This window comes from Drosophila subpulchrella, unplaced genomic scaffold (genome assembly GCF_014743375.2).
Source record: "Drosophila subpulchrella strain 33 F10 #4 breed RU33 unplaced genomic scaffold, RU_Dsub_v1.1 Primary Assembly Seq27, whole genome shotgun sequence".
In the NCBI taxonomy this organism is placed as follows: domain Eukaryota; kingdom Metazoa; phylum Arthropoda; class Insecta; order Diptera; family Drosophilidae; genus Drosophila; species Drosophila subpulchrella.
In genome coordinates this window covers 228,205-243,522 of record NW_023665559.1, presented here as the reverse complement: position 1 = coordinate 243,522, position 15,318 = coordinate 228,205, and the positions used below count along the sequence as shown (strand labels likewise).

The 15,318-nt window shown below is 47.1% G+C and overlaps 1 protein-coding gene across 1 annotated transcript; it reads right to left on the bottom strand.

The window, feature by feature from the left end:
• Positions 1-742: 742 nt before the first annotated feature.
• LOC119559647 (translation initiation factor IF-2-like) lies at positions 743-1,415 on the bottom strand. Its single transcript, XM_037872694.1, has 2 exons — positions 1,404-1,415; positions 743-1,351 (listed from the first exon to the last, which is right to left on the bottom strand). The coding sequence occupies exons 1-2, from the start codon at positions 1,413-1,415 to the stop codon at positions 743-745; spliced, it is 621 nt and encodes a 206-aa protein (XP_037728622.1).
• Between the last annotated feature and the right edge of the window lie 13,903 nt (positions 1,416-15,318).

Here is a 15,318-nt window from a genome sequence, read left to right as displayed (position 1 = left end):
AAGCGCGCTACAATCTACGTGGCGACAACCCTCCATATTTTCAAATATGATGCACCGGTTGTCTCCACCGTCTGGAGGACCAATGGCGTCTTCAAACTGGCTCACGTCATCAATCTAGGCCGCATGCAGCAACTCATCGACCAGGTAGCAAACGAGACTATTGAAATCACCGATCAACACATTGGCGCACTGGTTGGCCACTATCTGCAGCACGCTTCGGAAGGAATCTCGCGCATGGATAGCGCACCAACACGGAGACAACATCGATATTCATGGGCTATCGATCCCAGCTCGCTGCTCATGTCTGCGTCCTACTCCTTTTAATGGTTCCTCCGCCTGGTCACACCATCCGTGCGTGATCGATGTTTATTCGACTATCGATACCGACGGTGCGGCGTTGCCTTCTGCTCGTTGCGATATTTCCACCTTTGGCCGATATTTCCATTTTCGTGTACCCATCGATCGCACCATCGTCTAGTGCCAATCGATCGCCTATCGATGCGCCCCCTTCCCTGGCTCATGGTGATTTTGCAACTTTCTAGGTAAGTTTTCGCATTTCTTCACTCCTTTCTATTTCATCCTTTCTCTCTCCATTCGACCTCTCTCGCCTCTCGTCTCTCTCTCGCCCTTCAATCGTCCTCAGCCGGCAACGCTGGCAACACTCGAGAGCGGGTGCTGAGAGGACTTCGCATTTGCTTCGCAGCAGGTGAGTATTTTGGTATTCGTTTGGCTGCTTCCTGTATTAACCCAATGTGAATTTCTGGATGCCGGAGCTGCCATGTATGCCCCTTTCTTCTGGCCCCTGTTTCAGCCGCGTTTCCCGTCCGATGCCGGTTTTAAACTCTCTTTCGATTCTTTTATTTTTAAACTTTATTCGGCTGCTCCTCGAACACTCTCGTGCCCGCAAGATCCACTGCGGTGATCCCTCGTACCACGGTGTGGGTGGGATTTCGGGCAGCCACCGCGGAGGTGAGGACGCCAGGGCTTCTGCCACTTCTGGCGGCGGGATGCAGGGCTCGGGCGCATACCTCGGCGTGGGTGGGTACCCTGGGTTTTCCCACAGCTGCTGCTCCTCCTCCTCGGCCGTCCGCGGTTGGGCCTGCCACTCCGGCGATTCCTCCATCTCCTTCAACGGCTGCTCCTCGCTCCGCCGTCGCGCCTCGCACTTCCGTCGAAATTCCAACGTAGCCGCTGCCACAGACTCGGCATGGCTACTGGGAGCCTGCTGGTCCTGGGGCGGCTCCTCGCTGGCCCATTCAACCTCCGCCGCGCCAGTCGGGATGCGGCCCGGAGATCCGCCGCGAGGTTCGGGTAGGCCGGGCTGTCGACCATCCTTGCCCCGGGCTGGATCCTTCGGACGTCTGGTGGGCAGCCATCATCCTGCGCGCTTCGCTCCTCGTCACACGTGAGCTCATGATGCTTGTTGATTTTGATTGTTCATTCCCGCTATTTCCTTCGGCCTCTCCTTCTTCCTACCCAGATCTACGGTACAGCTCTCTGATCTGTGCCGCCTTCTCCCTTCCTTCGGCAGACTGTTGATGCGTGTTTTTTCTTTCCTCCAATCAGTCCCAATCGAGTCTTTGTACGCTCTGGTTTGCTCCCTTTGTGTTCTTATCGTTCTCCTGATGTCCTTTATGTATTTCAATGCACCTTTGTAGTTGTCCTGTAGTATCCTTGGAGTCGGTTTGTAGTATCCCTTTCGAGTCCTTGGAGGTATCCATGGAGTTTGCTCGTAGTATCCTTTGGGAATCCTTGGAGGTATCCTTGGACTCTTTTCGTAGTATCCTTTGCGAATCTTTGGAGGTATCCTTGGACTCTTTTCGTAGTATCCTTTGGGAATCCTTGGAGGTATCCTTGTTCTCTTTTCGTAGTTTTTTTTGGGAATCCTTGGAGGTAGCCTTGGACTCCTTTCGTAGTATCCTTTGGGTATCCTTGGAGGTATCCTTGGACTCTTGTCGTAGTATCCTTTGGGAATCCTTGGAGGTATCCTTGGACTCCTTTCGTAGTATCCTTTGGGAATCCTTGGAGGTATCCTTGGACTCCTTTCGTAGTATCCTTTGGGCATCCTTGGAGGTATCCTTGGACTCTTTTCGTAGTATCCTTTGGGAATCCTTGGAGGTATCCTTGGACTCCTTTCGTAGTATCCTTTGGGCATCCTTGGAGATGTCTTTGGACTCTTTTCGTAGTATCCTTTGGGAATCCTTGGAGGTATCCTTGGGCTTTCAATGTTGTTTTGCGTCTGTTTTGTCTGCGTGCTGTAGCCGCTCGCTTGTGTTTTCCGCTGTTTCAGCTCGCTTACGTGGATGGTCCGCTCTTTCTTTGTGTCTATGTGTCGTATTTTGCAGATTACTGGTGACGCAAAACCCATGACTTGGAAAGGTCCGTCGTATCTTGGGGCCAATTTTGCTGCGAACCCCTCGGCCGCTTTTGATAAGTGGTGTTCCTTGGCCCACACGACGTCACCCACCTTTGGCGTCCATTGCCTCCTCCTTAGGTTATAATGCCTAGCCTGATCCTGGGATCCAGATTCCGCCTTACAATCTCGAAGATTTCTCTGAGTTTGTTTGCCTTCTCCTCCGGGGTCTCAGTCGGTCGTCCGGTCCCTACGGTTTCTCTGTCGTATAGGGCGCTCGGTAGTCTTGGTTCCCTGCCTTGGGTAATGAACGACGGTGTGTAACCTGTGGATTCTGAAACGCTCGTGTTTACTGCCAGCATGATTTCCGGCCATTTTCCGTCCCAGTTTCTTTGGTTCTGCCCTGCGAACTGCGCTATCATGGTCTTCACCTTCCTATTTGCTCTCTCAGTCGGGTTCTCCTGTGGGGTGTATGGAGCTGTGAACTGTTGCTTGGCTCCCATTTCGGCCAGGAAACTCTTGAAAATGTTGCTGGCAAACTTCACTCCGTTGTCCGTTATGACTATTTCGGGGACCCCATACCTCGCGATTATGCGTTCTTTAAAACTTTCTTTAGGGATTCGGCCGTCGCGCTTCGCAGCGGCACCAACTCAGTCCACTTGGAGAACCGGTCTATCAATACCAGCAGCATTTGGTTGCCGTGCTTCGAACGCGGCAGGGGTCCGACAAAGTCCGCACATACCGTAGCCCATGGTTCCTCTGGCTCCTGCGTCAGCATTTTTTCAGCCATTTGCACCTGATTCGGCTTGAATCTCATGCATGTCTCGCATCCTCGCACGTGGCCTCGGGCGTCTCTGTGCATTCCTGGCCAGTAATACTGCCAGACGTGCTATTGTCTTTCGGCTTTCTACATGGCCAGCCGCCGGTGAGTCGTGGTTCTCCTTCAGCACCGTTTCCCGTAGAGCTTTCGGAACGCACATCTTCCATGATGCGACATCTTCGCTGCCCGCTCTATGAGGTATATTCCTGTACAGGGTGTTACCTCCATCACGTAGTCCGGATACTTTTGCGGCTGGGTCCTCATCTTTTCGCGCATTTCCAGAATCCAACTGCACGCTGCAGAACCTTCCGCCGCCGACGTCCCCTTGATCCCTCGAAGCGTTTCCGGCAGTGACAAAGCGTCTGCCACCACGTTGAGTTGTTCTTTCCTGTACGCTATTTCGAAGTCGTACTGCTGCAACTCCAGGGCCCATCTGGCGATCCTCCCTGAAGGGCTTTCTATGCTGTTGAGCCACTTCAGCGCCATGTGGTCGGTTACTACCTTAAAGTGGTAACCTTCCAGATACGGCTTGAGCTTTCGGATCGCCCAGACGATTGCCAAGCACTCCTTCTTACTGTCGATGGTGGTTCTAGTTCGGCGATGGCTGCTACCTTTTCCGGATCCGTGCCTATTCCTTCGCTAGTCACTCGATGACCAAGATACAACAGCTCTTTCTTGAAAAATTGGCACTTTTTCGGGTTTAACCTCAGATTTTCCTCCTTTAGCCGTGGGAACACTTCCTTCAGGTTAGCCTTGTGTTCTTCCAGCGAGCGCCCGATCACTATGATGTCATCATGGTAAGCAAATGCGTGCGGCGACATTTCGGGACCGATCACCCGGTTCAGCACCCGTTGAAAGGTCGCAGACGCCGAATGAAGTCCGAATGGCATTACTCTCCACTGGAATAAGCCTTTCCCCGGCACTGTAAACGCCGTGTACTGCCTGCTGTCTGCTTTCAGTGGGATTTGCCAGTACCCATCCTTTAGGTCCAAGCTGCTGATGTACCGTGCTTCCCTCAGTTGGTCGAGAATGTAATTTATTTGGGGCATCGGGTATGCATCCTTTATCGACTTGGCTTTGATTTTTCTAAAGTCGACGCACAGCCCCCATTTGTCCGTTTTTTTTTTAACCATCACGATGGGAGAGCTGTATGGGCTTGTTGAATGTTCTATGACTCCCATCAGCTCGTCCACCTTCGCATTGATCTCCCCTTTGAACTTTCGGATTTTTGGGGTATTATCGCTGCTTTATTGGTTTGTAGTCTTTCATCGTGATCTGATGCTCTGCCATGTTCGATGTTCCCTTCAAGCTGCTGAAACTTGATAGCTCTGCTTCCAGAAATTTCGTCGTGTCGTCATCTTCGCTTGCCCGTTGTACGACTGCCACCGATAGCTTCTCCTCGAGCCATCCCTTGTGTCGATTCCTGGCCGGTATTATCACTTCGTGTCCAGCGCACTTAATCTCGGTACCGACTTGTGTTAGAAAGTTCCATCCCAACACTAATGAATCCACTACCCCTGGTAGTATCAGCAGGCTCATGCTCAGTCGCTCAGCTGCTCATCGATTACGCCACATCTCCCGTCTGCCAACCTAACTTGCCGTCGTATCCTCGTAATCTTCCGGAGGGCAGCCAGGTTGTCCGCCAGTTCTTTGCTCATAAAGATTGCTGTTGCCCCGGTGTCGATTGTGGCCTTGTATGTGCCCCACCAATCGTCACCGCTGCGGACAACTGCTGCTCCTCCTCGATCAGCTTTCCCGTTAGTTTGGAGAGGTACCATCTTGCGACCCCCGCTCGCCTCTCTGCGGCTGAGATCGCTGGGCATTTCCCGCCTGCTGGCAGGATTCGACGCTCCTGACGCCTACTCTCCCGCACACCCAGCAGAACAACAGGCGTTGGTGCCGACATCCCCGCGCCCAGTGTCCATGACCGCCGCACTTTTGGCAGGCCTCCTGGGGGTCTGTGATGTGTATAGCTTCACGAGCCCTTTGTGTTGTACTTGGTGGCATCCAAACAGTGTTTGCTGGCTGCATCTGTTGCTGTTGTGGTGGTGTTCATTGGCCTCCGCGTGGTGCTCCTGTTGCCTGCTGCCGTGGTACTCGGTTAGGTGGCGACCATTGGTCGTTTCCCCGTGTCTCCTGGGTTCCTGTCTCTTCGCATCTTCTGCATCTTGTGCGAACGCTTCCCGCTCCTTTTCGAGTTCTTCATACTCATCTGCAAATATCATCAGCGTGTCAAGGTCCGACACTTTGTACGCCCTTAGGAAGATCCTAAGACTTGGGGTGCAGTTTTCCTTGATGATCCTTAGGGTATCTTTCGCGGAATAATTAAGTGGCCTCACCATCGTCTGCATGTCGATCATGTAGTATGTAGCCTCCAACTCAGCCCAGATGTCGACGAGTTGTGGGTCATTATCCGTTTTTGAGTAATATTCGCATAATGCTTTTCTCATGTCTTCTAATCTAATGCGGGTATATTATTACAAATGTGTTGGTAGCTTGGTTGGCCTTGACTCGTCGCTTGTGGCCTTCGGTACTTCCGACGGTCCTGATTGACTCGACGACCTCTCGCCTTGATGACTCGGCGCTCCAATCCTGTACCTCCCTGAAGATCCTCGCAGCTCCCTGAAGATGCTCGCTCGCTGCTCGCTCCTCACGCGTGACTTGGTGACTGCTGGTAACGACTCGGACTCGCGAGGGGGATCAGCCTTACGGGCTTAGGGAAGCGTCACCGTTCTCAGACTAGGGTGAACAGAAGCTGCGCTCTCCAGGATCACTCCTTTCGACACACCGCCGCTTGTCCCTTGCTCTGCCCGGATGGTTCCACTGGGGTTTCTGCTCAGCCCGCGCGGACAGTCAAGGCGGAACGCCAGGAAGCTGCCTCGCGCTTTACTTCGCTTCCACGCCTAGTGTAAACGAACGTTCCACCCTAGCCTCACCCTTTTGCTTTTGGTCCGGGACGTTTCCGCGTGGCTTTTGGTACTCGGGGCTCGGGCACGCCGCTCCGGGACCTCGCAAGTCGAATCTGTAGGGCTCTCCTGGACAATTCCACTCGAGACCGTACCGATCGACCGCTCTCCCTTCTGGTTTGTTATATTTGGGGTTCGGGCACGCCGCTCTGGGACCTCGCAAGTCGAATCCGTAGGGCTCTCCTGGACAATTCCACTCGAGACCGTACCGATCGACCGCTCTCCCTTCTGGCTTGTTGTACTCTCTCCAAGCGTAACGCCAGGACTTTGTGGATAGGGTTAATCGACCGCCTTGACCTAGCCGTGTGATGCCCTCTGGACCTCAGCTATCCCAATCCCGAATGTCTCGACGTAGCAATCTTGCTCCTCGTAGGCTCCCACGGCGCTGATTCTCCGTCGACTCTACTTGCTGTTGCTCCCTTGTAGATTATCTGGTTTTTTGATTGTTCACTTTGGTATCTGATTGATATTGACGGTTTGACTCCTTGTGATCGACTGATCCAGCTGCCATCGCTCTGCGGCCTTATATAGGGCCTCCGGGAACCGTTATTTCCCTTTTGCGCATGACCCGCTCGATCTCTCCACTCCGGGTCCAAAGTCCGGGCCTCCTGGTCGACCCACTTGTCCTTCACATACCGCTTCCAATCGATGCTCCGCCCACTGCTGCCGTCCCGCTGATTCCCGTGATGCTTGTGGCACGCCTGTGTGCCGCTCCACTGCCGAGATGTGGCACTTCTTCTCCCGGTTCAAAGTTCACGGGAGAGTCCAAAGTCCGGTGGAGTTCCGTTATCCGCTTTTGCACACGGCACTCTTGCCTTGCCCGCGAAATCTCCATTCTCTCTCGATCTATATCCTTGGTCTCCAAACTCTCTCGCTCTCCATCCTTGGTCTCCAAACTCTCTCGTTCTTCATCCAAGTCTCCAAACTCTCCTCGCCGCGCCGTTACTACGCGAATTCGACGCGTATCTGGTAAGCGGCCGGCCATCTGCTGCTGCTTCTATTTGTGGGGAGTTATTCAACTCCTCACAAGAGTCAGCGCAATAGACGGGGCCTTCCACGTGACGACGGCCGTTCTCCACAAGGCAATTATAACAGCGTACCAGGTCAACGAGATACTGTGAGCCTGCCAACTAGGAAAGACTGGAGTGGTCAACACGAGTCTCTAGGACCACGACGAGATCAACATGATATTCGCGGAGGTGGACAGGCTCCCTTATCAAAACGTAGTTGAGGCAGTCGAATTTTCCAGACCTACAATCCTTACAAACGGGACTACTCTTTTGTACTTCCTGGCGATGCCCAAAGTAGTGGACAGGAAATACCGATGGATGAGGATCTACCCAACGACAATTGTGTATCCATTGGTAACACAACAGTCTGCAGAGAAAAGGACTTGTTTAAATTGGAGGAGGACAGTTGCATACCCAGACTATTGAAAGGAGGCCAAGCCGAATGTGACTACCTGAGGACCAACCAGGAAACAGTGGAGCTCATCGATGACGGCACAATTTTTTTAACAAACTTCAATGGAACAGTATCCACTCCGGTCAAGAAGCACCACTTAGAGGGCTCATACGTCGTGCAGTTTGACAACGAAACGATCACAATCGGCGACCGGAACTACAGCAGATGCCAATGCCAGCCTTGCTAACCCAGATAAAATCTACGGGTTATGAGCTTTCACTGAAATGTGTCCACGAATTCAGCATGGAGATCCTGAAAATATTATCTGTCATGTCCAATGAGATTTTGATATCCTTCTCAGTAGAATTAGTCATAGCTCTCTCCATCATGACAGCGGTGTACCTCGTGTGGAAGAAGATAACGTCGACCAAAGGAATCCCTAAGCTGCGGGACCCGCTTGCGAACCTGGAAGCGCAGGGCACCCTGGAACCCGCAACCAAGGCCTAATAATCTGTGGGACACAGATCTTGTGGTGGGGAGGAGTTAACACCGGCCAAGCGCCCCCTTCCCTTCACCCCCTCTCGACCACGATACCGGACACCACATCTCTCTCATCACCCCTCTCGGCCACCCACAAACTAGGGCCCATTGCCTTCACCCCCTCTCGGCCACACAACGACACCAAACATTCAAGTGGCTACAATAATGCAGCCGCTAAGTTATGGGACCAGCAGCGATGTAGCAGCAGCGATGCAGCAGCAAAGACAACGTCAGCGACGCAGCAACAGCGGCGTCAGAACGAAAGCGACGGCGGCGTTAGAGCGACAGAAGGTCAGCGGGAGAATTGCAACGGCAGCAGCGCGACAGTGGAAGAGTGCTGACCGCCCCTTGGCTGCCTCACCTATAGCCGCCGCTACCCCTACCCATCGCTGCGCCCTAACGGAAATGCAACGTTAGCATGTGGGGCTTACGTGGGGCAACACATTGCACTATAGGCTGGCTGACCACTTTTTGTGGACAAAAATCCATTTTTCGAAAGTCGTTAATATTAAAATCTAATGACGTCAAAGTGTTGGGAAAACATCAAACTTCAATGTTACGTAAAAGAAATTTTAACAGAGTCACGATCTGTTAAAATATCGGCTGTTAAAACAGTTGTTCGGTGTCACGGGCGCACGAAAGCTACTTTGCGAAAAAAAGAGTCGGTTTAAAATTATAAAAATAAGGCACCAAACTAAGTTTTTACCAAACAAGTTATAATGGCATCGAAAGATAGCGGGTTGTACTTTATGTTTGTGGTCGTCACAAGTTGGATTTGTTTGTGTTGTTGTTGTGTTGAGTGTTTTTTATAGTCGCTTTACTTGTACAAATTTACAATAAAAACAAACTTTTAATAGAGACATAAAGTGAGATTCACCTAGTTTCACCTTAATATTTATACTGTGTTGTCGGTCTTGTTCATATGATGCAATCCTAAAGTGCACTTTTGCGCACTTTCGTCGCAATTTACCTTTTTAGGTCACAACATCAGGTTGGACAATTCAGAATTTATTTATTTATTTATTATTAAAGATAGAGAAGTTTACAAAACTAGACTAACTTAGTTGGTAAAGCACTGGCAACATGGCCTTCGGCTTTTAAGGTTAATGATATTAAGTCTATTAGTTTGATTACATATTGTTCGTTGTATTATGGCTACTTAGTTGGTAAATTTTTATTTATGTACATTTGGGGTATTTTTTAAAATTTTGTGGTATAGGTTTGTAGCTTTTAAGAAAAGTAAGATTTTTTCTAAATTATCTGGGTTGAGTTCATTGAGGAGATTTATTGGGTTTGTGTTTTTGAAGATAGATAGTTTTGTAGGGAGGAGTGAAGGGCATGAATTTAATAGGTGGGGTATGGTATTGTCGCCTTGGCAAAAGGGGCAGGGTGAAGTTTGGTTTTGATTAAAGTAGTGCTCGTGTGTAAGTTTTGTGTGGCCTAGTCTAAGGCGTATTATTTTAATTTGATCGAGTCTGCTCGATTTGGGATGGAAGGATCTGCAATAATTGTCGAATTGAATTGTCTTTGTTAATGTTTTCATACCATTGATTGCAGTGTTCTATGCTTAGTTTATTTCTTGTTAGGAATTCGAGTTTTAAGTGCCTGTTTATGTCTGTTAAGTTGATGTTTGGGGTGTAAATAAGGGGCATATTGCTTGTCGATTTTGCGGTTTGGTCGGCTAGCTCGTTGCCTGCTATGCCTACATGACCAGGGATCCACAATATTTAAATTTTTGGGGCTAGTTTTGTAAGAAGTGATCTGATTTTGTTAGAGTAAAAATTGTTGTTGTTTGTGTTTCTTATGGCGTCAATTGCTGAGAGAGAGTCAGAGCAGATCATGAACTTTCCCCTTGTGCTTTTGACATGATCGATCGCTACTAGGATGGCTATTATTTCTGCGGAGAGTACTGATGAGTATGGGGGTAGGATACCATATTTAATGATATAAGTATCTGTTGTGATTGCATATGCTATAGTGGAGTTCATTTTTGATCCGTCCGTATATATGAATTTGTGTGTTTTATGGTTGTCTTTGGTATGTTCGTATAGTTTCCTGTATGTCTCCGGTGGTGTGGTATGTTTCTTGTGCGCTCTAAATGTTGTGTCTATGAGATTTGGGAGATCCCAAGGTGGCTGGTATTTGTGTAGTTTTACTGGTTCATAGGGTAGATTTAGTGATTGACAAAGGTTTATTTTGCGGTCTATGGTTGATGGGTTTTTTTTTGGTTTTCTTTGTTTGACAAGTTTGTGTGTTGGTATAGCTTTCGAAAATATAAGGTTTTTTGTGAGTTTGGCTGTTTGGAGGTCTCGTTTATGCTCTAATGGGAGGATGTTGGCTTCGTATAGCAAGTTATTTATGGGCGTGGTTCGGTAGGCGCCAAGGGCTAGTCGAATTGCTGTATTAAAGGGTGTTTATACCCGTTACTCGTAGAGTAAAAGGGTATACTAGATTCGTCGGAAAGTATGTAACAGGCAGAAGGAAGCGTTTCCAACCCCATAAAGTATATATATTCTTGATCAGGATCACTAGCCGAGTCGATCTAGCCATGTCCGTCTGTCCGTCTGTCCGTCTGTCCGTCTGTCTGTCCGTCCGCATGAACGCTGAGATCTCGGAAACTATTAGAGCTAGGCTATTGAGATTTGGCGTGCAGATTCCTGTGCTTCTTACGCAGCGCAACGCCCACTCTAACGCCCACAAACTGCCCAAAACTGTGGCTCCTACAGTTTTGATGCTAGATAGAAAATTTTAACTGAAATGTATTAGTCTTGTCAATACCTACCGATTGACCCGAAAAAAATTTTGCTACGCCCACTCTAACGCCCACAAACCTCCCAAGAAAAAAAAGCTATGACGTCAGAGCCAGACAATGCGAAATGTATGTGTGTGTATGTAAATAGTTGCCGGCCGAACTTAGCGGCAAAGAAAAAAAGTGCGCGGCTAACTTATTCTATTGAATAATGCATTTTTCACGCCTACCCTAACGCCCACAACGCTTTAATCAGTCTTCCGCCGGTAGGTGGCGCATTTAAATCTCGCTTTGCTGCTTGCATATCTCCATTTCCCTTTGGTCCCTTAAGCTGAGTAACGGGTATCTGATAGTCGAGGTACTCGACTATAGCGTTCTCCCTTGTTTTAATTTGTTTAGCACGCTTTTCGGAGCGTGTCCGTATAGAAACAGTCCATATTCCAATTTTGCTGACTGTTGCTTTCGCGACGTGAAGTAGTGTTTCTGTGTTACAATTGAATTTAGGGTTGGAGAGGCATTTAATGATATTTAATTTTTGGTGTAGTGGTGGAAGAAGTGATTTTATGTGTGTGTCCCATTTGTATTTACTGTTTATGGTTATCCCTAAAATTTTTAGTGCAGTTACTTGTTGTATTGGTGTGTTGCTACATCTTATGGTGCTGGTGCAATTGTGCTTTTGGCAAATATGGAGGTGTTGGCACTTAGCTAAGGATAGGTATGCCCCTGAGTATGAGCCCCAGCTGTTTATGTCTTGTAATAAGTTGTCTAGGTTGAAGTTAAGGTTTTTGTTTTTGTTGAAATTTATCATGAGAAAAAAATCGTCGGCGTATGCGTTAAATTTAATTTCTCTGTGTAAAGTTATTATGTTTGAGAGCTTGTTGTATGCGATAAGAAATAGGATTACCGATATAGGAGATCCTTGTGGAATACCATTGGATAATGGGAGTGAATTTGACATGTGCGGACCGACTCTGACAATTATTTTACGTTTGAGCATGAAGTTCTTGACGTAATTAATTATTTTCGGGCCTGTTTTCCATTCCTGTAGTTGATCAATTATAGTGTGCACCCCTATTCGATCAAAGGCTCTTGCAAAGTCAAGAGTGACGAGGGAGGTGTGCCTCTTTGACTTCGTTATGAGATGGTCTACGTATAGTAGACTATCTGAAGTCGATTTGCCTTTTTTAAAGCCGAATTGGTTTGTATTTAAAAGTTTGATGTGGGTCACAAACCACCATAGTCTTTTTGCTATGATTTTGTCAAGTGTTTTTGCTAGACAGCAGTTGAGGGAAATGGGTCTGTATGAAGAGATATTTGTTTTGTCAGTTTTTGGCTTAAGAATCGGTATGACTAGGCTTATTTTGTAGGCTTGAGGTATGTGGCTGTCGAAAATTTAGTTGAAAAGGTTTTTTATTCTGTTTTTTATGGTAAGGGAGCTGTTGCGTATCATTTCGTAAGAAATTCTGTTTAATCCTGGAGTGGATCCTGTAAGTGTTTGTAGTGCTGCAAATAATTCAAGGGAAGTTATTTTTTTCTCGATAGATTTGGCTGTTGGGGTGGGTGTATAATTGGCTGTGTTGGTTTTATATTTGTCATTTCGGAATTCGTCTGAAAAGTTTAGGTCGCTTGAGAGCTCTGAGAAGTGTTGGGAGAAGGAGTTGGCTATTTCGAGAGTATCTGTTGTTGTTGTGTTGTTTTTGAGATTAAGTATGGAGTGAATTTGTTTGATTGGGTTAAGGCCGCAGAAGCGTCTTATGTTGCCCCATATTTTGGATGATGGAGTTTCCGGTTGTATGGTGGATGCAAAGGAGCTGGAAGCTTCCCTTTTTCTTCTTTTTATTTCGAACCTGTACTTGGCGTTTAAGCGTCTGTAGTTTATAATGTTTGTAAGATTGATGTTGCGATTAAGTGCTTTCCAAGCTAATTGTTTTTCTTTTTATACCCGTTACTCGTAGAGTAAAAGGGTATACTAGATTCGTCGAAAAGTATGTAACAGGCAGAAGGAAGCGTGTCCGACCCCATAAAGTATATATATTCTTGATCAGGATCACTAGCCGAGTCGATCTAGCCATGTCCGTCTGTCCGTCTGTCCGTCTGTCCGTCTGTCCGTCTGTCCGTATGAACGCTGAGATCTCGGAAACTATAAGAGCTACAATACTGGGATTAGGCATGCAGATTCCTGCGCAGCGCAAGTTTGTTTCAGAAGAGTGCCACGCCCACTCTAACGCCCACAAACCGCCCAAAACTGTGGCTCCTACAGTTTTGATGCTAGAACAAAAATTTTAACTGAAATGTGTTGTTCTCATCAAAACCTACCGATTGACCTAAAAAAAGTTGGCCACGCCCACTTTAACGCCCACAAACCGCCCACAAACTTCAAAAAATCGTAAATATGAACGCGGATATCTCGGAAAATATCAAAGATAGAGAAACGGGATTTCAGATTTAGATTCCGTAGGGTTGAGCGCAGCGCAACTTTGTTACGCGAATATGCCACGCCCACTCTAACGCCCACAAGCCGCCCAAGTCTGTGGCGCCCACAATTTTCATGCTAGATAAAGGTAAAGATAAAGATAAGGGAGAACGCTATAGTCGAGTACCTCGACTATCAGATACCCGTTACTCAGCTTAAGGGACCAAAGGGAAATGGAGATATGCAAGCAGCAAAGCGAGATTTAAATGCGCCACCTACCGGCGGAAGACTGATTAAAGCGTTGTGGGCGTTAGGGTATATACTTTATGGGGTCGGAAACGCTTCCTTCTGCCTGTTACATACTTTCCGACGAATCTAGTATACGCTTTTACTCTACGAGTAACGGGTATAAAAATGGTTTTGAAAATTTGTTTATCTTGTTTGGAGGGAATAGGGAGATAACTATTGGAAAATGGTCGCTGCCGTGGAGATCATTAAGTATTTCCCACTTGGCGTGTGGGGCTAGTGTTGCTGAGCAAAGTGAAAGGTCGATATGCGTGTATGTATTGTGTGTTGAGAAGTGTGTGGGGGATTTGTCGTTTAGTAAGATTAGCTGTGTGTTGTCAATAAATTGTTGTATTGTTTTTCCTCGAGAATTAGTTTTCGGGGAACCCCAGGCAGGGTGCCATCCGTTAAAGTCTCCTAGAATTAGTGAGGGTGTTTGATTATTGTACAAAGTGTCTTCAAGCATTTGGTTTGTTACGGTTCTGTTTGGTGCAATGTATGTTGTCTTTATGTGCATGTTCTCCTTGGATTTTATGTGTATTGCTAGAGCTTCAAGGTCGTTTGGAATGTTTACTATAGAATATTGAATTGACTTGTGTACTAATAGCGCTACGCCGCCAAATCTGTTGGTGGCTATGTTTGTTAGTAGTATGTAATTTATTGGAGTTGGTATATTGTTAGTGTGTTGTATGTGTGTTTCTTGAAGCGTAATTATATGCGGAGAGTATTTTTTAATCAGGATTAGGAGGTTATTATATTTATTTGTATATCCTTGAATATTCCATTGAATTAAAATTAGTGACATTTTGCTAGTGTAAGAAGTTCTAAGATTGAACCTTAGAGCAAGGGATATCTGTGGCTGTTAAACTGATTCGCTGTCGCTGTTAGTGGTATGTTTGTTTTTGCTAGAGGATTTGGCTTTTGATTTAGTTGGTTTGAAGTTAGTACAGAGGGGGTTTGACTTATCTTTAGGGAATATTTTTAGTTTAAGGTCCTTTGTGAGTTGAGATCCGATGCGGTTGTTATTTTGGTGGGGTTTATGTTCTCCGTTTCCATGGCTTCGGTGTCGTCTTGGTCGTGTTGGTTGTGGTTTTGGAGAATTTTTTTCGGTGCCAGTGTTGTTTTGATTGATGCAGATGACGTTGTAGGTGTTTTTGATCGGTTATGATCGCAGGATGTGGATGTAGTTTGTGCATTTGAAGATGTTGATGCGAGAGTGTTTGAAGATCGGGTTCTTATTGTGGTTGTGGTGTTTGTAAGTGTGTTTGCATAAGAATTTCTTGTTCTGTAGAGCAGTTCCCAGAGCAGTTTTATGATCGACTTTTTCGGTAGTCTTTATGGCAGTAAGTTCTTGTTGTTTACAGAATGTGGGGCATTTGCGGTCCAAAGGGCTGTGTTGAGAGTCAAGTTCGGGATTGTTTACGCAATTTAGGCATTTTTTGTCGTTTTTGCAGAGTTCTTAAACACTTTTCTGTGCTCTTGCATATGGGTGCAGGGTGTCCGACACGTAGGCAACGTAGTGGGAGAGGGATGTAGTTGCGTACGCGAACAGTTTCGTAGCCAACTCGCAGTATTTCAGGGAGTTGATGGGTTTCAAATGTAATTATAATGAGTCCGGTTTCTGTTAGGCTGTAGTTGTTGGTGGTGTTGTTGTTGTTGTTGGTGTTGCTGTAGTTGTTGGTGTTATTGTTGGTGTCTTGTCTCTTCATGATTTTTTTTACTTCAATTACTTTCTGTGGTTTTAATTCTTGGAGGATTGTTTCTTCATCTATATATCTTAGGTCATTA